This window comes from Desmodus rotundus, chromosome 4 (genome assembly GCF_022682495.2).
Source record: "Desmodus rotundus isolate HL8 chromosome 4, HLdesRot8A.1, whole genome shotgun sequence".
Taxonomy (NCBI): Eukaryota; Metazoa; Chordata; class Mammalia; order Chiroptera; family Phyllostomidae; genus Desmodus; species Desmodus rotundus.
The window spans coordinates 56116721-56139549 of record NC_071390.1 but is presented as its reverse complement, the minus strand read 5'-3'; the positions used below and the strand labels follow the sequence as shown (position 1 = coordinate 56139549).

Here is a 22829-nt window from a genome sequence, read left to right as displayed (position 1 = left end):
AAGACACAGAACAATTCCCTCACCCCAAAAAGTTTCCTTCTGTGGCTTTGTGGTTTGCCTTTCTTCCTCCTACCCTAGGGCTGGCAACCACTGATCTCTTTTCTGCCTCTGTGGTTTCATCTTTTCCTGAGTCTCGTAAGTACAGTCACTAGTATAAAGCCTTTTCGGCCTGGCTTCTTTCAGTTGGCATATCAGGCATTTGCCATTCCCCCGTGCTTTTGTGTGTATTAGTGGTTTGTATTAGTAGTCCATTCCTTTTTATTGCTGAGTAGTATTCCATTGTGGGGATGTAATTCTGTTTTATCCATTCACAGGCTACTATAAACACTTGTGTGCTGGTTTTGTGTGAACATAAATTTTCACTTCTCTTGTGTAAGTACTTTGAGGGAGTTACTGAGTACTACGGTAAATGCATGTTTAACTTTATAAAAGACCGTCGAAATGTTTTCTAAAGTGGATGTGTCATTGTGTATCCCCACCAGCAGTGTTTGAAATTTCCAGTTTCTCTGCATCCTTTCCAGCACTTGGAAAAGGGAGCTGTATGAAGTGTCCGGCGCTGGTCAGGGGAGGACGGGGACACAGCCCTGGGACCCCAGCTTTGGAGCCAGCTACCTTGGTCCTCAGGATCTTTGCTGGGTTCCAACTGGATCTTCCACCTCAGGCCGTGTCTCCTGCTCTGCTCAGGGCTCAGATTGGCCTCTCCATGCCCAGGGGTGGGTGATAGCTGGTGCTTCCAGATAGGCAAGGATGCGAGGATTCGGGCCAAAAACAGTTTCACCTGGAAGTGTCACAGCTGTGTTGGGAAGAGCGGAGGTCCTCAGGGTTCTCAGCCAGGGCCAGCAGAGTGGAGGGTGAGTGCGTGGACGCTGGGGCCAGACTGCCTGACCCTAGGTCTTTGTTCCACCTCTTACCCTCTGACTTGGTGTTGTCATCTGTGAAAGCGGTTGCTGATAGGATACACCTGGTCGGACTGTAGGGCATAACTAAGGCCAAAAGTCAGAACAGTGCCAGGCACCTGGTGACGCTCTCTGGATGCCAGTTCACTTTATTATTTTCCTTCCGCCAGGAACCACCGGGAAAGCACCGTCCCCGCCACCCCTCCTCACTGACCGCCAAGTGAACGAGAAGGTGGAGAACCTCTCCATTCAACTGCGGCTGATGACCCGAGAGAGGAATGAACTGCGCAAGCGCCTGGCCTTTGCAGCCCATGGGACGACCTTTGACAAGAGGTAGTGATTGGCCAGCTCCCCTGCCCAACACCCTTACCAACTTGCCAGTGGGCAAGGGCTATTATCCTAATGCCGTCACCACCCCTCCCCACAAAAGGGGGGGTTCTTTAGCTCCTGGGGAGAGGGGTACAGGCTTGTTCTGCTTTGTCCAAATTGAAATTGGAGCCCATGGCCTGAATCACACAACTCAAGGATTGAAAGGTGTGACACAAAGATGTGTCTGTGACGAGCTGGTCCCTGATAGCGATGTGCTCATGTGTGTGTGTGTGTGTGCGTGGCAGGAGAGCCTGGGGTTTGCCTCCCAGCCTTTCTACTGGCCTTGCAGATGATTGTTCAGTGGCAGCAACTATAAGGGCCTGGTCCTACCTTGGTACTCCTCACTGGTTGGTTGGAAGGCCTTGAGTTCATCATTACCACCCTCTAGGCCTCTGCCTCCCAGCCCCAAGACAGTATGCTTCCCTCTTGATCCCCTGCTGCTACTGCGTGCAGAGCCTGCCCTAATAGAGATAGCCAGCCCCTTGCTGAGCCCCAGGAGGGTCCACCTTTGTGTGTGCTCATGTGCCACTCTCTCCCAGAAGATCCCTGCCTGCCTCCTGTAGGGTGGATCTCTCTGTAGTTTGTAAGCACATTAACTGTACCCTGCCATATATGTTTTAGGAAGGGTATATTCTACCTTGCTTCTTTGTTTTGAAGAAAATCTTCGATTGCTTCTTTTGCCAGGGAAGGGCAGTCCAGTAGGTGGGCAAAGGGACAGTCTTTACCCACCTGCACGATCCAGGGGTGCTTCATGGAGGACAGGGAGGGATGCAAAGTGGTTTATCCTTCCAGGAGATCCTGGAGGGGTCCTGAGTAGTCTAACCTCTTCCCTTTAGGACACGGGTGTCAAACTCATTTTCACCGGGGGCCACATCAGCCTTGCGGTTGCCTTCAAAGGGACGAATATAATTTCAACTACTTTACAGTTAAGGAGTAGTTACATTTATACAGTCCTAAAATTATTTGGGCCCTTTGAAGGCAACTGCGAGGCTGATGTGGCCCCCAGTGAAAAGCATCAGGGTGTGTGCCTTGATCCGAGGAAGGTTCCACTGGGGGAAATGTCAGCACCGCAAAGCCTGCTCCTTGAGATTGCTTTAATGAGCATACGCCCCAGGCACAAGAGGCAGGGCCTGCCAAGACGGTGCACTACTCTCCACTGCTCCTTTCATGCTACCAAGGCAGGGTGTGTGGGTGCACAGCAACCGTATGGCCAGCAAAGCCAGCAAAGTATTCACTGTGTGCCCTTTACAGAAGAAGGTTGCTGATGCCTGCTTTAGGGCAGGTGTTCTCAAACTCGAGCATGCAGTGGAATCACCTGGAGGCCTTGTTGTTGAAGCACAGATTGCTAGTTAGTCTGCCCTCCCTCCCTCCATAGTGTCTGATTCGGGAGGTCCAGGGCTGGCCTGACAATTTGCATTTCTAACAAGTTCCCAGGTAATGCCAATGCTGCAGGTCCTGGAACCCCACTTTGAGAACCACTGCTCCTAGCCACTGTTATCAGCTTTGGCTGCACATTGGAATTCCCTTGGGAGCTTAAAAATAATCCTGATGTCTGAGTCCCACCTAATGGGTACTGATGTAATTGGCCTGGGGATTTTAATGTATACCCAAGATAGAGAATCACTGGTCTAAACAGTGAAGAAACTTCATCACAGGTTTCTGGTGGACCCACTGCGTGTGCAGACCTGTCCCAAGGTCTCCTGGAAACTGTTGGATGGTACTTTCTCAGCTCTCCAGGCCCATGCAGGAGCAAAGGCAACCGAGGGTCCCTCCATCCTGGGGATTCTGATTCTGTTGGCCTGGATGTGGCTAGGACATCTGAGCCTAACAGACATCCAGGTGGTTGTGGTGCATAGGAGACCAGTATTTGGGAATCACTGGGCTGCAGTGACCTAGGACAATGGCTTCTGGGGGGAGGGACATTCCTTGTCAGTGTGTTCACGGTGCCATTCACTGTCTGGGCCAGACCCTACCACAGGCTGAATCCTGACTACGAGAGGCTGAAGATTCAGTGTGTGCGGGCTATGTCAGACCTGCAGAGCCTGCAGAACCAGCACACCAATGCCTTGAAGAGGTGTGAGGAGGTGGCCAAGGAGACCGACTTCTACCAGTGAGTGGGGCCTGTCTGGTGAGGGCTCCAGCATCCTGGAACAGCTCCCTCTTGCCCTCTCTATTTCTGGTCTTGGAGCCAGGCCTTCTGGTCCTAGTCCTGCCTCTTCTGCCTCTTGTGGGTAGTGAGCGGTGTGCCTTCAGCAAGTGGGTTTGTGTCCTTGGGCCTCAGTTTTCCTAAGTGCGAAGTGAGGCTGTTAACCCTTCACACCATTGATTGCCACTCTCAGATGCATGTCAGGTCGGAAGGTGACTGAAAACATGAGACAGAGGGCCAGGCAGACCCCTGGGCTTGTGGGTCACTGTCTGGGGGCTTCGCTGCAGCTCCTGCCACAGGAGGAGCAGATGAGGCATGTTCCCTTTTGGTCTTCTGGCGTCTCTCTGAGGGTGTTTGCCTGCCTACCTGCTGGCGTTTGCTCAGGCCTAGTCCCTCAGTACTGGGAGGTGCCAGTTTGTACCAGGTAGGGGAATCTTGCTCTCTCATATATGTGCCCATTTTGGCATCAGGATTTTTACAAGTGGTTTGGGTCCTTCTAGCTTCTGGCCCTCAGCAGGCCTTGGCCTGCCCCTCAGTGCTAGGGACTCAGCTACTGTTGCTCCCCAGCTGGCATATTGGAAGTGTTGGGAGTATTGGGCTCTGGAGGGGCTGGTGATGCCTTGGGGTGGGGGTTGGAGGCTGTCCGGGGCTCACTGTGTGGGGGGGGGATTTCAGCACACTCCACAGCCGGCTCCTGAGCGACCAGACCCAGCTGAAGGATGACGTGGACATGCTGAGGCGGGAGAACGGGCAGCTGCTGCGGGAGCGTAACCTGCTGCAGCAGTCGTGGGAGGACATGAAGCGGCTCCACGAGGAAGACCAGAAGGAGATTGGAGACCTCCGGGCCCAGCAGCAGCAGGTAGAGCTAGGCCAGGTGGCTAGGGGCAGGCCGAGTCTGGCCACCCACCCACCCATCCACACAGTCACGCATCTACTCCCCTGATCATTTAGCTAGTATTTCTGGAGCGTCCGCCTCACGTGAGGCATTGGGATATCTGTGAGCAAACACTCAGCCCTTGCTCTCACGGACTCTGCAGTCCAGTCGGGAGACAAATGTTGATCACATAGTCACATGTATCTTTCATTACGAATGTGGCAACGCTATGAAGGAGGAGGTGCTATGCAGTGTGTAACAGGAATTAGATTTACTCTGGGGCTTGGGGGTCTGGCGGTCTGTAGCTTCTTTCCTTTGTTCGGATCACATGAGATTACAGATGGAGAGAATCCTGGAAATTTTGAAGCCCTGTGCAAATACAAGATAGAACAGTTATCATCGTTATTTTGGTGGGAGTGTGGCCCATGGCTCTTGCTGCTCTCTGCATTCCAAGTTAGATTCTTTGCTGTGCTCAGCTCTTGTTTCATGTTGATAAAGGCACAGGGAGCAGGCCCGTTCGAACACTGGCTTGCTGAGAGTAATATTGATCTCTTCTCTTGGAGCTACCAGGGCTGCCCAGGGATGTGGCCGGGCTGACAGCATGCTCTGTGTCCACAGATGGTTGGATGTGTGGGGTTGGAAGGCAGTCCTAGGAAGAGGCAGTGTGTTCTCCGAGCTCTGCAGCAGAGCTCCGATTAGGTAGAGAGCTCCTTTCCCCTCAGAATCATTTATGGTTCCCAGAGTTCAAGCAGGACTGCTGGGGCTTGCTCGGCACAGTTTGGAACAATCTGAACTTACCTGATAATTTAGCATGACATTATCTGACTTTGTTGCTTTTTCATTTATAATTAAAAATTTTTAAATTACAAAACTGTTACCAACTTACAAAGAGTTTTAAGTACAGTGCAGAGAATTTTCCCCCCTTATTCAACAGTAAGTTTTCAACCTGATGTAGTATGACCCCTGCACTCACTAATGTGTACTTCTTACAAACAAGAATATCCTATATAATAGCAACATGAACAGCAGGGAGTTAATGTACCAACTAGTCAGTCATCAGACCCTGTTCATGTTTTGCTAGTTGTTTCAATAGTGTCTTTAGTAGGGAAAGAATCCTGTCTGAAATAAAGTGTTGCATTCAGTTGTCACATTTCCGTGATCTTTTTAAATCTGGAGCAGTTCCTCTGGTTTTGACCTGCATGACCTTGATGCCTTGAAAGATTTCAGGCCAGGCCAGTTATTTTGTAGGCTGTCCCTCATACTGGATTTGGGTGAGTCTCACCGTTTGATACCCGTTCCGCATCTTAGGCAGGAATGTCACAGATGTGATGCCATCTTCTCTTTGCATCCTCTTGGTTGGGATGTGGCTTGATATCACCTGTTACTGATGATGTTCACTTTGATCACTTGACTGAGGTGGTGTCCCCAGGCTTCTCTACCATAAAGTTACTAGTTTTCCTTTTGTTTACCTCCCTACCTACCTGTTTACTCATGGCTTCCTGTTTTTGCCCAGTGGGTTATGATCCACTGTGGCCAGTAGGAGCCCCTTGAAGCTTGCTTCTCCATTTTTTGTCATGTCCTCCTTACTCTTTGAGTGTTTCCTTGCTCTCTGGCAAAAGATATTCCAGGCTCATTTTATATTTTCCCTGCCCTTGCCTGGGAAATCAGCCATTGCTCCAAAGAGTCCCCATTCCTTTTAGTGGAGAATGGTATTTAGCAACCATAGCCGGGTGTCCTCATGGCTACTGCGACATCTATCACTGCTCCCAGGCCCTCTCAGTGGACAGAGTAGGGAATGTCTGAGTGCATCTCTGCACCCCACACTTACACCTCAGTATTCCTCTCTCTCCCTCCCCATTATGTGTCTGTATCTGATCGTGAATATGTAATATGTATCAAAAACCGTAAGTTCCCTCACACTCACACTTTCGGTTTCAATCCAGTGCTACAACACCATAGGGTTCATTCTAGTTTTCTCTTTCCATTTTTGTAACTCCCTTTTATAGCTGAATGGAAACTGGTTCCTATTACTTTTTTTTCTATTGATTGATTTTATTTATTTTTTTTCCTGATCATGCCGTTAATTTTTTTTGATATATTTATTGATTATGCTATTACAGTTGTCCCATTTCCACCCCTCCACTCCACTCCATCCTGCCCACCCCCTCCCTCCCACATTCCCCCCCTATAGTTCATGTCCATGGGTCATACTTATAAGTTATTTGGCTTCTACATTTCCTACACTGTTCTTACCCTCCCCCTGTCTATTTCCCACCTATCGTCTATGCTACTTATTCTCTGTACCTTTCCCCCACTCTCTCCCCCTCCCAATCCCCTATTGATGACCCTCCATGTGATCTCCATTCCTGTGGTTCTGTTCCTGTTCTAGTTGTTTGCTTAGTTTTCTTTTGGTTTTAGGTGTGGTTGTTAATATCTGTGAGTTTGCTGTCATTTTTACTGTTCCTATTTTTGATCTTCTTTTTCTTAGGTAACTCCCTTTAACATTTCATAGAATAAGGGCTTGGTGATGATGAACTTCTTTAACTTGACCTTATCTGGGAAACACTTTATCTTCCCTTCCATTCTAAATGATAGCTTTGCTGGATAGAGCAATCTTGGATGTAGGTCCTTGTCTTTCATGACTTGGAATACTTCTTGCCAGCTCCTTCTTGCCTGTAAGGTCTCTTTTGAGAAATCAGCTGACAGTCTTATGGGAACTCCTTTGTAGGTAACTGTGTTCTTTTCTCTTGCTGCTTCTAAGATTCTCTCCTTCTGTGTAATCTTAGGTAATGCAATTATGATGTGCCTTGGTGTGTTCCTCCTTGGGTCCAGCTTCTTTGGGACTCTCTGAGCTTCCTGGACTTCCTGGAGGTCTGTTTCCTTTGCCATACTGGGGAAGTTCTCCTTCATTATTTGTTCCAATAAGTTTTCAATTTCTTGTTCTTCCTCTTCTTCTGGTACCCCTATAATTCAGATGTTGGAACGTTTAAAGATGTCCTGGAGGTTCCTAAGCCTCCTCATTTTTCCGAATTCTTGTTTCTTCTTTCTTTTCTGGTTGGATGTTTCTTTCTTCCTTCTGGTCCACACCATTGATTTGAGTCCCAGTTTCCTTCCCATCGCTATTGGTTCCCTGTACATTTTCCTTTGTTTCTCTTGGCATAGCCTTCATTTTTTCATCTGGTTTTCGAACAAATTCAACCAATTCTGTGAGCGTCTTAATAACCAGTGTTTTGAACTGTGCATCCGATAGGTTGGTTGTCTCTTCCTTGCTTAGTTGTATTTTTTCTGGAGCTTTGTAGTGTTCTGTCATTTGGGCCTTTTTTGTTTTGTTTTGTTTGTTTTGGCGCGTCTGTTGCTTAAAGGGGCGGAGCCTTAGGTGTTCCCCAGGGCGGGGTAATGCTGGTCGCTGGGCTGTGATGCTGTACGTGGGGGAGGGGCCGAGAGGGAGCAATGGCGCCTGCTCCACTCTCCACCATACTTCAGTCCACTCCCTCTGCTACCCACAATCAAATTGGGCCCCTCTGGTGCTGGTTCCCGAGTGGGTGGGCTTGTGCACACTCTAGGCCCCTGTGGGTCTCTCCTGCGACCTCTCCTGTGAGGCTGGGAGTCTCTCCTGCTGCCGCCCCAACCCCCACGGGCGTTTTCACTCAGAGGTTTGAGACTTTATTTCCCCGCGCTGGAGCCCTGGGTTACGCGGTCTGCTTGGCTCCCCGCCGTTCATCTGGGTTTATCTGTGCTCGCATGCGGGGCGGCAGGGTCTGCTAGTGGTCAGGCTGCCCCTTTCGTCGCCAGTCTCGGTCCCGCCACGGCCACACGAGTCCTCTCCGCCCCGGCTGCCAGTCTCCGCCCCTCTTACCTGTCTGGATGTATGTTTCTTTATCTACTTGGTGTTGGACTTCCCTGCTGTTCGATTTTCTGTCAGTTCTGGTTGTGCAAGGAGGTGCAGTGTGTATACCTACGCTGCCATCTTGGTTCTCTTATTGATTGATTTTAGAGAGAGAGAGGAAAGGGGGAGAACCAGAGAGACATCAATTTGTTGTTCCACTTATTTGTGTATTCACTGGTGGATTCTTGTATGTGTCCTGATTGGGGGGTCCAACCCACAACCTTGGTGCATCGGGATGATGCTCTAACCCAGTGGTCTCCAACCTTTTTGGCACCAAGCGCCAGTTGCGTGGAAGACAGTTTTCATGGACCAGGGTGACAGGGATGGATTCAGGATGGTTTAAGCACATTGCATGCAAGCTCACCTCCTGCTGTGCCATCCGGTTCCTAACAGGTCCGGACTGGTACTGGTCCACGGCCCAGCGGTTGGGGACCCATGCTCTTACCCACTGAGGGACCCAGCCAGGCCCTGGTCCCTATTATTGCTAACCTGTTTACCTACTTGGTCAGCTCCACTATGTGCTCCCCTCCCATCCCCACTGTAGCCCCTCCCCACACCGCCCCCTTCTCACCCTTTGGGGCCCTCCGGCTTCATGCCTTCCCTCCCCCAGGCCTTACCTCTGCGTGGCCCCCGTCCTGTGCAGGCCCCAATGCCCACGCCACCAGGTGCCGCGAGAGCCACGCACCAGTGGCAGCCCCTGTCCTGTTCTGCCTCACTCATGGTGGCAGGTTAAATTGTTCAGAAAGGGGAGGGGCAGGACTTTCCATTTTTTGCAATATAATAAAATAGTCCAACAATACAGACATTTTAAAAATAAAAAGTACAATTCTTTCAGCTGTCTCACTCCTGAGAAATTACCACCATGAGTGCACTGCCAGTGAAAAGCTTGAGATGTCTTACATGTGCACATCGAAGCCTTGTGTCTTGTTCACTGCTTCACAGAACGGAATCATACGTGCGTTCTGTGGCTGACACTGTGTTTTGCTGAGTAGGTGGCAGTGCATCTTTCTGTTTCAGTGCAAATCCTGCTTCCGTGTTTCTAACTGCTGCAGGGTATTGAGTGTCAGAGGAGCACCGTGACCGAACCAGTCTCCTGTGGACCGGCTCTTGTGCCCTTTTCAGTACTTCCCCATATAAACTGTATTCTGTTGGAAAAACTGGCCTCTGTTGTTGGTTTTCTTTCTCTTATCTCTGTTACATGGAGTCTTACGTGGAATACCCAGTGCAGACTCAGTGAGGGACCCTCAGGTGATGCACTTGGACTTACCTGACGTCTTCGTGAGCATTCCGCTTAGGGGACTTGGTTGTGTGTGGTCAGGCCTGGGGATGGGATTTGGTAGGCCCCGATGGAGCCTTGGTAGTGAGGGGCTTTGTGGGAGGGGAGGTAGATGCCAGGGCCAGGGCAGCTGGGGCCCAGCTGCAGTCTCCCCTCATACCTGGGAGATGCCACTGCCCACCTGCTCTCTGATCTCATGGACGGTGCTTCAACACGCTCCCCTTTCTTTTCCATCCCGTTAACAGTCCCGGCCTGGGATTGGGTGGTGCCGGGGGAGCCCTGCTGTAAGGGTGAAATGAGGCACCCAGGAGGAAGTGCTGTAGCAGCCTGTGGTTGGCACCACGTTGAGTGCACTGAATCTCTCCGCAGAGACCCTTCCTCCTGCACGTCCACAGAGCTTCCTAAAGCAAAGGGTTGAGACTGGGGTTTTGATTGTTGAGAGGCAAACCATTTTTACCCCAAAAGAACTCCTCTGCAGAAATGAAGTGTGTGAGGCAGGTGAGCATGAGCTGCTGCAGGGAGTCAGGGCAGAGGCAGGCGTCCCAGGAGGCAGGGGCGGCCCTGCTGAGGGTTTGTGTCCCTCCCTGGGCTTGGGTGCCGGCTGCCCACCTGAAGGCAGGCCTCCCATCTTCATTTGCACCCCACTTTGTTTTCCTGCTCTCTTGTTTTCTGACATTTTTCACCCTGGTCTAAACTTGACTCAACCTTTTGCCTCTGGGTTTAGTTTGGATTTTATTTTTCTTTGAGTGATTCATACTTTTAAATGAGTTTGTGGCTCTATCTTCGTCTAAAGGCAGTCCCACAACCTTGCTACAAAGTGGCAGCGCAGGGCTTTGTCAGTGTAGCTGAGTTGGTCTCACATGGTAAAAGATACCACAGATAATAGCAGTGGTACTGTGTGCCTGCGTGTGTGAAGCACACAGTAAATGTTGGCTGGTATTGTTTTTATTCTAGTGCCATCAAAGCTGGATTAAAGTCTGCTCCCATTGAGGGTGGGGAGTGGCTGTAGCCCTCATACACTGTTGGGAATGTAAGGTGGTGCTGTCACTTCAGAAAACTGTGGCAGTTCCTTAGATTGTTAGACATAGTTCCAGGTGACCCAGCAATTCCACTTCAGTGCGTATACCCGAGAGAATTCAAAACGTATATCACACAAAAACTTGTCAGTGTTCATAGCAGCATTATTTCTAACAGCCAGAAAGTGGGGAAAACCCGAATGTCCATTGGTTGATGAAAGGGTCAGTAAAAGGTGGCATTTTCCATGCAATGGAATGTTCCTCAGCACAAAAAGGAATTACGTGCTGGTACCTGCCACAGTATGGATGAACCTTGAAAACATTGTATTAAATGAAAGAAGCCAGGCACAAAAGTCCATTCATTATATGATCCATTCATATGAGATGTTCAGAGCAGGGCAGTCTATAGAGGCAGAAAGTGAATGAGTGGGTGCCTGGAGCTGTTGGGACAGGGGATGCGGAGTGACTGCTAATGGGGACCGGTTTCTTTCTGGGGTGATGCAGATATTCTGGAACAGTAGTAGTGGTTGCTGCACAACCTTGTGACTACACCAAAAACCACCGAGTCCTGCACTTCGAGGGGTGAATTGTATGTCACGTGAATTATACCTCAAAATAAAAAAGGACTCTAGTTATTACCTTGTCATAAAAAATATCTGTCCTTGCGAGGCATAAAATTTTATTTCCTCCCTTTCCCTCTCTTCCCGTAGGCCTGTCACAGCTTGTACAAACAGGCTGGGATTATCCTGCCACCCCCACCTTTCCTGTTCTTCCCCCAAATGACAGGGGCAGGTTTTCTCCCCTTCCCTCCCTCCCATTCCTTGTTCTCCTTTCTTTTCCTACAGCTGTGACCCTTGGAGTGGGGTAGTTTGTTATAGTGGTCAGTGAGTTTCCCAGTTCTGTTCAGCTGTACCTGTACCCTTTACCATGTGCCTGCCACCTTGGGGTGTGCTCCCCCCCACCCCCACCCGCCTGGGAGAGGAGGCACGGCTGCCTGTGGGGTGGGGTGGGGTGGTGGTGGGGGCAGATATCTGAGTGGCCAGAGCCACGTACTGTCTCTAGCCTGGGCTGTCTCACCTTAACCAGGTCAGGGGTAGGCTCTAAGTCTGAGCAAAGCCCAGGCATTGGGTAGAGCAGCAGCAGAGGAAGCAGGGAACATGGGGGTGGCCACAGGTTTCCTCCCAACAGGCCTGAGGGCAAAGGTTGACCTTGCTGGACAAGGCCGGTTTTGTTGCCTGGTTCCTCCCACGCCTTGTTAACTTGAAGAGGCCCTTGCGGGGTAAACGGTGCTGTTTGACTTGCATGTTTGCTTGAGGGATTTGTGGGGCTCCCCAGCTCTATGTGATTTATCTCTAAGGAAATGAGGCAGCCTGGGTGGGGGTGGGAGGGTGCAGCGCTGCAGGCCAGGGGCCTGGGGCCGCTCTGACTGGAGAGCAGCAGACAGGTGGTCCTCCTTGTGTGGGGGGGGTGAGGTGGAGGGGGTGGAGGTGGGAGGTGGCCGCAGCATGGCAATTCCCTCTCCAGGGTACCTCAGCAGAAGGCGCCCTTGGAATTATTCTGGTCTGCATCAGAAATGTCCGAGAGGTCCTGGGCACAGGTTGCAAACTTGGTTTGGGGTGCAGCGTAGAGGATAGTTTTGCATTGTCTTTCCTTACTGCAGTAATCAATATTCTTTGGTAAAAAAAGAAGAAAAGTTCAAACAGCAGTGACGTCTGCAGCCCCCGCCCCTGCCCATGTCACCCCTTAGAGACTGACCTCTCTGCACCACTGGGGATACGTGTCCCTGTGTCATACTTCACACACAGAAGTTTGCTTTTATTTTCTTCCACCTGCCTCCCCACCAGAAATGTATCATGGGCCTCCTTATATTTTCTGTAAATTTGGAATATCCAACAACATATTTCATGCTTTAATTGTCAGTCATTTATTAACCGCTTCCGCATGTGTTGAGACTCTTGGTGGTTCACACTTTTTCCTATTAGAAGTGGTTCTTTGGTGGCCACACTCACCAGTCCTCATGTTCCTTCACACGCGTTTTGTGAAGTTACATTCTTAGAGGGAAAATCGCAGGGTCCAGAGCATTGCTTTTCTTTTTTAATCGGTTCTGCCAATTTATTTGGGAAACTTGTAAGGCACTGGAGGCTTCTCTCTCCTCCTCCTGACCCCGGCCCCTGCTTCAAATATACTTTGGTGATTCATGAAAGTTCACTTCTTCTCTAGATATCCAGATACGCGTCTGAAGGGCATGCCTCACAGAGAGGCCCAGACAGAACGAGGGTTTCTGGCCAGTGCAGGGATGAGCTCAGGCTGTGGTTGGAACCAGACCCTGGTTCTGTGCCTCCCTTGTGCCACTTCTGTCCCCTCCTCACAGGCCCCTTCCTCAGGGTCTGGGGAGGAGTCATCCCTGAAGTGCTGTCTGCCTGAGACGAGATCCTTTGAGGGTCCTGGGCCCAATGTAGATATTCTCTCACTGGGACTTCCATTACCACCTTAGCTGGGAGGCTCAGCATTGGATTGCTCTGTGTGTGTGTGTGCACGTGGGGGCTTCCTCCCGAGAACACAGTCTAACGATGGGAAGGAAAACAGTTCTAGTAGGATGGTTTTTCACATTCTGTGGAGTTAACTTTGGCCATGATTTCCCCAGATTTCTTCAGATGCTTTTGATTATGTTAGCACAGGCACGATTCTGAGTTTGCTTGTAGAGAAATGCGGAGAAGTGTATGGGACCCCATGAGCCTCTTTGAATATGGGGATGCTGTTCTGTGCAGAAAGGGTTACTCTGCGTGACTCCGGGGCTAGCTGAGAACAAGAGGTTAGAAGCTGGGGAAGGTTGTTGATTTCAGCTCACGGTAAGTAAGACCTTGTGCAGTTTCCACCTGCGGGGCAGGTGGAGCCCTGGCCCTGTTGGCCTGGTCTCCCCTGGGTCCCTTCTGTTCCTGGATTCCACCATGTTCGCACAGGTGGGTTGTGCATCAGGAAGGATCCCTGGGTCTGCTCTGGGACTTTCCCTGACCAACCCCATCTCACTGGGAACTTGTGACCCAACTACCCTGGATTGTACCTGGATTGACATGGAGACGCTGATCTAGCCTCCTGGTGGTTAAGGCATTTGGGGGACTATTTCCCCACAAAGAAAGGTCAAGCCATGGTGTAGAATTCAGATTCTGTTGTAGAGGTGGGGGTAGACTCTGCTGGGCCAACACCCCGAACAGGGTCTTTGTGTCATTTCAAGGCCGCCTTTAAAATTAGTTTGTTTTTTAAAGAAGCTTGGACTGTGGAACGTTTGACTAGTCCCAGGGCTGCCACCTTGTGGGGAACTCCAGGAATGGCGGTAGTGCCTTTGCTCTTCAGCAAACCACTGAACTCCTTTGGAGACACTGGGCTTCTCACCTGGCTTAGGGGATGTTTAGAGACTGAAAAATTTGAAGTGATTTTTATCAAAATGTTGGAGGCACTGCCCACAAGTCAGGGCAGTCCTTTCTAGAAGTAGGACCTTTTCTAGAGGTGAGTAGAAGATACTGGTTGACCCAAGAGTCAGGAGAACTCTCCATTGGCTCTGTGTGTCCTGGGCACGTTTGGGCACATCCCTGTGGGATTCCCTCCCTTCTCCTCTCGCAGTGGAGGACACTGACTGTGTCAGGTATGTCCTAGTGTCCTCCAGCCGTCGTTGCCTGCACTTAGACAAATTCAGGTGTCCTTACTTTGTCCTGCACTCAGGGTCCCAGTTCTCATTTGTCAGGTATTTATGGAAAAGAATAATGTTATGTTTCCATCTCATACCATACACAAAAATGTATTCCAAGTTGTTTAAAGATTTAAATGTAAAATGTAAACTAATACTTTTTAAGAAAATGTAGTAGAATATCTTCATAATCTCAAGGTAGGAAGGAAAGAACTTTTGAAATAAAACTACCAAAGCACAAACCATAAAGGAAATGATTGATAGGTTTTACATTATTAAAATATGAAAGTTTAGTGTAGCAAAGACACTGCAAGAAAATCGAAAAGCCACATATTGGGGAAAGATATTTGTAATATGACTAGGAAAGGATTAGTACCTGGAATTTAAAAGTAAATGCTACACAAAGAAAGGAAGAGAGAGAAGTAGAGAAAGTGCGTAGTCAATAAACATAAAGAGAGTTTCTCTTTTTAGTAATCAGAAAGCAAGTTAAAAAAAGATCTTATTTTTTTGTCCATGAGATTGGCAATACTTTAAAATATCTGACTCTTTCACGCTAACCAAGAGGTGGAAACAACCCAAGATCCTTTGTCGAATGAATGGATAAACAAGATGCAGCACATACATGAAATGGAATATGATTCGTCTTTAAAAAGGAAAGAAATTGTCACATATTTCAACATGGATGAACCTTGAAGACATTATGCTAAATGAATAAGTCAGTCACAAAAAGATTAATTATTGTATGATTAAATTTCTGTGTGGCACCTAGAGTAGCCAGATCCAGAGAAACAGAAAGTAGAATGGTGGTTTCCAGGGGCCGAGGGGGAGGATGGAATGGGGGATTGTTTTTCAGTGGAGACAGAGTTTCAGTTTTGCAAGATGAAAATGTTCTGGAGATGGTTGTACAATGATGTGAATATATATAACACTGCTGAAATGTACGCTTAAAAATGTTAGGGTCTGATCAGGTAGCTCAGTTGGCTAGAACGTTGTCTCAATAGTCAAAGTGGTAGGTTTGATCTCCAGTCAGGGCACATACAGAAATCAACCAGTGCATGCATGAATAAGTGGAACAACAAATCAGTCAATCTCTGTCCTCCTCTCTCTCTCGCTTGCTCACTGTCTCTGCCTTCCTTTCTCTTCCTCTCTCTCTCTAAACTCAATAAATAGAAAAAAATGTTAAAAATGGTTAAGACAGTGTGTTGTTTGTATTTTATCACGACTAAAAATTAAAGAAAAATGTAACTATGAAATCTTGGTGAGGATGTGTGAGGATAGTGACTCTCAGAGCTTGCCCACAGCAGGCAGACCATGCATTGGTAGAGCAGTTGATATTGTCCAGAAAGGATGAACAAGTCCATATCCTGATACTTGGCCACTCTGCTTCTGGAGTGAAGTCTCACAGGTGTGGGAGAGGCGACATAAACAATAATGTTCACGGCAGTATCATTTATAACAGCCAATAAAGGGGGGGGGGCAATGTAAATGTTCATCAAACAGGAGAAAGAGAAAGTGTGGTGTATTCGTACAGGGAATTACTGCCTGCATCACTTGACTAAACCTCAAAAGCATCATTAAGTAAAAAGAAGCACACATAGTATGTTACCATTAGGGATGTATGAATACGTAAGTAGTATAAAGAAAATACTGTGCATGGAGATGGTTGACAGCAAATTCAGGAGAGCGGTTAATTCTGGAGGGGAAGGGGGGGTGTGGGATAAGAAGGGTGCATTGGGGGCTCTAGCAACGCCAGTAATACTGTATTTTTTTGAAGAACAATTTGACACGTGATAAGATTTAAAATTAGAGCTAAGTGGTGAGTACTTAAAGTTTTGTTACTTTATTTGCTATGCTTTTCTGTATGTTTGGAAGATACTCGGTTTGTTGTTTTTTAATTTTTAAAAAATACTTATTTTTTTAGAGAGAGGGGAAGGAAGGGAGAAAGAGAGGGAGAGAAACATCGATGTGAGACAGAAGCATCCATAGGTTGCCTCCCATAGGCACCCTGACCAGGGTCTGAGCCCTGACCGGGAATAGAACCGGAGACCTACCACTTTGCAGGAAGATGCCCAATCAATGGGGCCACCCTGGTCAGGGCTGTCCTTGTTTTTTAAAGACTTGAAATGATAGAGTGGGGCACAGTTTCTTTCTGTTTCTCAGTGTGCAGTCCTGTCTGCAGCCTGAAGCATTTTTACAAAACAATGAAGATTTTAACTGCCCAAGGATCAGATATACTGTAGGAGTTTTGTATTTTGGTGTCTTTGTAAGAGTTCCTTTAAAGGAAAGAGTTTTGCTTTAAAAAAAAAAAAAAGACAAAAGACAGAGTCCCGAGTGAGCTGATTTCTGAGCTTCCCTTCCTCTTCATTAGTCTGCAGTCCTAGGAGCTAATGCTTATGTCTTAGAAGAAAAAAACTCCTTTTCTTTGTCTCTGATTTGATTGCTAAATTAGCTGTCTCTGGGCATTTCATGCCAGTTGTAATTGTAACAGAGCACAGGCCGACCTCAGAGATTTTGCGGGTTCTGTTCCAAGCCGTCCCAATACAATGAGCCGTAATATCTTTGCTGGTTGGGAGTCTCACCTTCAGTTTGTAAGAAAACATCTCACCTGTGAAGCACAGTGAACTGAAGTGCCATACAACAAGGCATGCCTGTGTTCAGTAGTTCCAGGTTCTGGTTCTCTGGGCCGCAGAGATCTGGTAACTCGGGCTCCATGCTGAATAATCCAAGCGATTCCTGGACTGTGGGAACTTGCACCAGTACGCAAGCTTTTCTGGTTCAGTCCTATCATTTGAGGAATAAGGAAACCGAAAGCCAAAGAAATGGAGTGACCTGCCAAAGGGCACAGATCCCCCGAGGTGCTTAGAAGTCAACAGGCCCCTGACAACCTCTTGAGTCATCTTCTTGTTTTTTATTCTCTGGAGCAATGTCCCGAGTGAACCTGTTATTTGCTCTCTTGCTTAAAAATCTCCCAGAGTTCCCATCTCCCTTAGGACACAGTTTTGGCTTTGGCTATGAGCCTTGAAGACAAGCCCACTACTCCAGCCTCCTCTTGAACCCACTGCTCCTTGTTTACGGGGCTCCAGTCACGCTGCCTCTCCTTCTCCTTGTGCCTAGAACACTCTGGTCATTCCTGCCTCAGGGCCTTTGTACTTGCTTATCCCTCTGCCAGGTGTGCTCTTGCTGCTGCTCTTCATTTGCATCCAAGCTTAGAAGTCACCTTCTTAGAGAGACCTCCTCAGACCTTCTCACACCTTCTGCTCTGCTGCTTAGAAGTCTCTCCAGCTCATTATCCTACTTTATTTTTTATTTTCTTGAGGGCTCTTATTCTGCCCAGAAGTTATTTATAGGGTCTGTCTTCCTTTCTATGTACCTGCCTGTCTCTGTCTGTCTGTCCATCTGGGTGTTCATATCCTCCCTCAAGCTGCGGTCTGTATGTGTCCTGTCTGGCACCACCAGCATATAGAACATCACTAGAACATGGCAGGCACTTGTGTTGAGGGTCCTCAACATCAACCCCGGGTTTGGTAATTGCTGAGGAGACTCACTAGATTCAGCGTATAATTACACTCATGGCTAAATTTTATTTCAGCGAAAGGACACAAAGCAAAAACAGCAAAGGGAAGAGGTGTGTGGGGCGAAGTCCAGAGGAAACCAGGTGCAGGTTCCAACTGGCCTCCCTGTGGAGTGACACAGGGCATGCTCAGTTCCCCCAGTACTGACGCATGACAGCACATGTGAGGTGTTGTCAGGGAAGCCCATAAGGTACTCCCTGCCCAGCGATTTTCCTGGGGGCTGGCCCTGCAGGCACTGCTGCCTAGCATGTACTGGGACTTCAGACTCCCAGGAGAAAGCCGTACTCAGCCTAAACCACACTCTGATCCAGGCGTTGGGAGCCCCTCTTATTACTTGGGGCAAGTTTTATATCAGTGTAGGGAACTATTTGCCACTCAGGTTCCCAGGCACCAGCCAAGAGTAAACTCGCAGGCAGGGCTTCCTAAGGATAGAAGTCTCGGGCCTGCTAGGGTAACACCCTTTTGCACACTGCTCAAGAAATGTTTATGAACAAATGAATCACCCAGTGTGACTGCAGGGCCAGTGGAATCAGAGCTTGGCCTCTGAAGGCCAGAGGCCGTTACCTCCCCTCCCTGGTCAGCACTTCTACCCTTAGACACAGGGAGGTAAGAGTGGTCAGTCTGTCCTTCCTCCTGCCACCAGGCCCTTAGTAAGTGTGATTCTCTGGTCCCCAGGTGTTGAAGCACAACGGGTCTTCAGAAATTCTCAACAAGCTGTATGACACAGCCATGGACAAGCTGGAGGTGGTTAAGAAGGACTATGATGCCCTACGGAAGAGGTACAGCGAGAAAGTTGCCATCCACAACTCGGACCTGAGCCGGCTGGAGCAGCTGGAGGAGGAGAACCAGCGCCTGCTGAAGCAGACGGAAATGCTCACCCAGCAGAGGGACACAGCCATCCAGCTGCAACACCAGTGTGCCCTCTCCCTGAGGAGGTAGGATCTGGGGCCACTGAGGGCCAAAGGGACCTTCTTTGCTTGGGGCCACTCTCCTCTGTGGGCTTGTGGTTATCCACAAGGCTCCCAGACACTACCAGGGAGTAAAACAGCACAGCGATTATGCTTTTTCAATCGAAAAAAGCTTATTTCCAGGAAACATTTTTTCTGGCACTCACTGTGTCTTGGGAGCGTCATTCTTCTCCTCTGCACAAGGTCGGAGTGTTCTGGCCGTCCCAGTGCCTGGGGCTCCCACAGGCCTCTCTCCTTTGTCAGTCACCCACCTAGCAAATAGCCAAGTTCATTGTCCTAGGTATTGTTTCTTCCAAAATTTGATTTTTTATTAAGGTAGATGATCTGTAGGGATGTGAGCCCTGGCCTCAAACAGTATCCCGTAAAGTACCTTCCTGCAGAATACTGGTTCCTTGGCGCATTTGTTGGTTTCCCAAGAGAAGTGGTCTCTGGATATGAAAAGGTTTGGGAATTGCCAGGTTGCACATGGACGGGCGTCTGCAGTGCAGGGCTTCTCAGAGCGTTCAGTCTGGGGCCGAGCGCTAGACTGTCCAAGGTGGGGGCACGGAATGCAGTGTTTCCCAAACAGAAGTCATTAAAGGACATACTTGTTTTTTAAACAGAGAGCCATGCAGGAGATTGGTGTTCTAAAGAACACAGTTTCTGAAGTGTTACTCTGGACTCGAGAGCCTTAGGCTCTTGATCTGCAGGGCTGCCTGAATGGAAGGTGCCCCCTGGCCTGGAAGGACCGAGCTGTGCTCTGACGCTAACCTGGTGACTTTGGGCCAGCCGACTACATGCCCTTTTCTGTATTTGTGAAATGAGGTGGGTGGGTTAAGTGACCGTTAAGTTCCCTTTTATGTGCTCTCTCATATGCTGTGATTCTAGCATTAAAAAAAGATAATGTAGCTTGACTGTGGGAGAAATTTGCTGTTGTTTCTAGTAGAGTAGAGGGCATGAAGTCCTCGGCTCAACTTTCGGTTTTGTAAAGGCTGAGAAAAATTCCAGGTCCAGGGGCGCTGGTACTCCGTGACTTTTCTCTCTTAGGGGTGTAGAGAATGACCTCCCTTGAAACTTCATGCTTGACTGTCCAGCACAACAGAGCTGACCAGGTCAGTCCCTGCCACCCCCCACGTCCTGGCTGCCTTTCTCCCCCAGGTTCGAGGCGATCCACCATGAACTGAACAAGGCCACGGCCCAGAATAAGGACCTGCAGTGGGAGATGGAGCTGCTGCAGTCGGAGCTGACAGAGCTGAGGACCACACAGGCAAAAACCGCCAAAGAGTCGGAGAAGTATAAGGAGGAGCGGGATGCAGTGTACAGCGAGTACAAGCTAATCATGAGCGAGCGTGACCAGGTCATCTCTGAGCTGGACAAGCTGCAGACTGAGGTGGAGCTGGCTGAATCCAAGCTCAAAAGTAGCACTTCGGAGAAGAAGGCGGCCAGTGAGGAGATGGAGGCACTGAGACAGGTAGGTGGTTGAGCGGCTGGCCTCCCAGACCCTGGGAAAGCAGCAAGGAAGGAAGGGCTGTGGTGCACACAATATCTGACCAGCAGCCTGCTCCTGCGTCAGAGTGCAGGGCTGGGTTATTGGACACTGCCCAGGATATTGCTGAGTTTACTACGCTCAGTGGTCAGCTCTAATCTGGGCTACAGGGATGCAGGGGGAGTTCAGCTATGGTCTCAGGCCTCCACAGCTTACATTGTAGGAAGAAAGTCAGGTGACACACCCAGATACTCATGTGCTCCAGGTACAGACACTCACACTCAAACCTATTGTGGAGTAATTGCTGATCAGTCCCGTGCTGAAAGTCAGTGGGACTTTATCATTAAGAAGCTCTATCCCAAGGCCAGCTTCCCAAAGCCATAGATACCTTTGGCTTTGTGAGTTGGAAGAATACCCTTAGGGCTCTTTTCCCACCATCAGAGGGGTCTGCTCTTTAAGGGGCAGCCTGGCTCCAGGAACCCTATGAAATTGTTTTTGTAGGCAAAAGTGGGCCAACTAATGGCAATTTCTTGTCAAGGGAGTGAGACTTCCAGACCATCAAGGTGAAAGCCACTGTGAAAAGGAGAATTTACTTTGATGAAATTTGTAAAAAATCATGAGAAGCAATTTTTAATAAGCAAATACAATGTATTATGACTTAGTAATTGTCCTAGAAAAACTACCAACTCATTTTCCCACTCTGACATCTGAGAGCTTAATGGTTGGGAGAATGTTATCCAACAAGGAAAACAAAATCACAGAGTAAAACTTTGAAAATGACCGAGTCAGTCTCTAAACCAAAAAGTCAAGGATGACGTGTCAAGCATGGAAAGGTGAGCCTGGGATAGGACAGAGCCCACGTGGAGGGGTTTTGGAGTTAGGAGGTTAACTGTGCCCTCTGTAGGACTGTGGAAAGCACCGAGAAAGATGAAGAACCACTGACTTCCTGAGGCGCTAGCATCTGGCGGCAGCCTGTCACCCCACTCCCAGCATTCATGCATGCCCTTCAGCCTGGAGCCTGGTTCCCGGCCTTCTCAGGGGGGCATTGGCTGGGTGTCAAGTCTGCCTGTCAGCTGAGGCAGGAATCTTTTCCAGGCACTGATCCGAGTCAGCAGGCAGGAGAGGAGGGCATCGACAACCCCCTACCCCTCCCCCAACAGCTTCCAGAACTGAAAGCCTCAGCTCCTCTTCTACTTGTTTGGCTTTTCCCACAAGACCACTCCCCCAGTCATCCAGAAATAGGCCGTGTTTGTGGCCTGGCCCATTTTGGCTGGAGGTATGGGTGGGAGGGCCTTAATCTCCTCAGGGCCTGACAAAACCCCCTAGTGTGACCTCTTCCCCTGCTCGGGGCTGAGGTGCGGTCCCTGGGCCTTTCCCCTGGCCTCTTACCTGCACAGGGTGAGTGTCTTATGAAAACCCGCCCATCTCTTCCTTAGCCTGTGGCCCTGAGGTCACCCAGGGTGGCAGAAGGAGATTGTGGGTGGTGCTTTTGCAGACTGAGATCCGCATGGTGTGGAAGAAGCAGCACAGGAGCAAGAGTCCTGGAGACCTGGGTTCTGGGCTCGGCTCCCTAAGGTGGGATCTCAGGGGCAGTCGCTTCTGGACCCTGAGGTTCCTCATCAGTAAAATCAGGGGCCTCGACAAAGGGACCTTAGCTCCCCAATTCTCCTGCCTTTTTAATTAGGATACTGTATTCTTCCTCTTCCCTCTCAATAAAACTAAGTATTATATACTTCCAGGGTTTCTCAAAAGGAAGCAGTGTTTTGGGGGTGTTCTCATTTTGGAGACTAACAGTGATGGGGGCCCAGTGGAAGGAAGGGGACAGGGGAGAGGGGTAGGTTCTGCCTAATTCCCTGGTGTTGGTACCTCTTTGTCTCCACCTCTGGCCTTCAGCTTGAGGTGATTATCTAGGGCCAAAAGGAAAGACCTTTCATCGAAGCCACATGTAACATAGTTCACGTAGAAAACTGTATTACTGTTAAATATAAATATAAACATTTATATTTATATAAATACAGTAATATAAATATTACTGTACTACTGTTAATATAAACTTAAGAAAATATTATTGTTAAACCTATTAGCACTCTTTAAGTTCTTGATAGAATTAATAAAAATAATTGTTTCTTAAAAATATCAAAATAAAACACCCATCACTGCATAAAAATGGAAAAAAATAAAAACTGAAATGACTTGCTCTTGGGAACTGAGTTCTCAGAGGAGCGTGTCGCGCTCCCTCTCCTAAGGTAAGGTGTTATTTGGGGGGCAGATTTTCCCCAGCCCTTTCTGATTCTGTATGTGAGAGACGAGAGGGGAGTTACAAGCTGACTGCATACATTTTCCTGTCTCCCTCATACTGGTCTCTTGGCTGAACTTCTGAGATCTTTTTGAACGTGTTTTAGTGGAGGCTGCGTTGCTGTCGGCTGTGGAGTCAGTGGGAGCGTTCTCGGTGTGTTTGCCTTCCTTATTCTTACCGCTCAGAGGGGAGATTCCCGATGCAGAGACAGTAGTAGTATCTGTTCCTCTCCTGTCTTGTTAGTGTTTTGCTTCTTCAGAAAGCCTTTGAGCCAGGGTAGGAGTTACTTTTGCAGTAGACCCTTGCTTGTCATTTTCCCTGTGTTTTTTAAGGGTTATAGTGGCACAGAGGGAGCATTCTGTATGAGCGCTTCCAGAGTTTGA

The 22829-nt window shown here is 48.8% G+C and overlaps 1 protein-coding gene across 2 annotated transcripts in view; it reads left to right on the top strand.

The window, feature by feature from the left end:
- DLG5 (discs large MAGUK scaffold protein 5) overlaps positions 1–22829 on the top strand; it is a 121009-nt gene that overhangs the window by 55306 nt on the left and 42874 nt on the right. For both annotated transcript variants that reach the window (XM_024561430.3, XM_045195951.3), the window contains exons 3-7: positions 1067–1229; positions 3232–3375; positions 4087–4270; positions 18393–18652; positions 19823–20135. In XM_024561430.3, the coding sequence (XP_024417198.2) occupies positions 1067–1229; positions 3232–3375; positions 4087–4270; positions 18393–18652; positions 19823–20135 (1064 nt within the window). The remainder of the gene's footprint in view (positions 1–1066; positions 1230–3231; positions 3376–4086; positions 4271–18392; positions 18653–19822; positions 20136–22829) is intronic.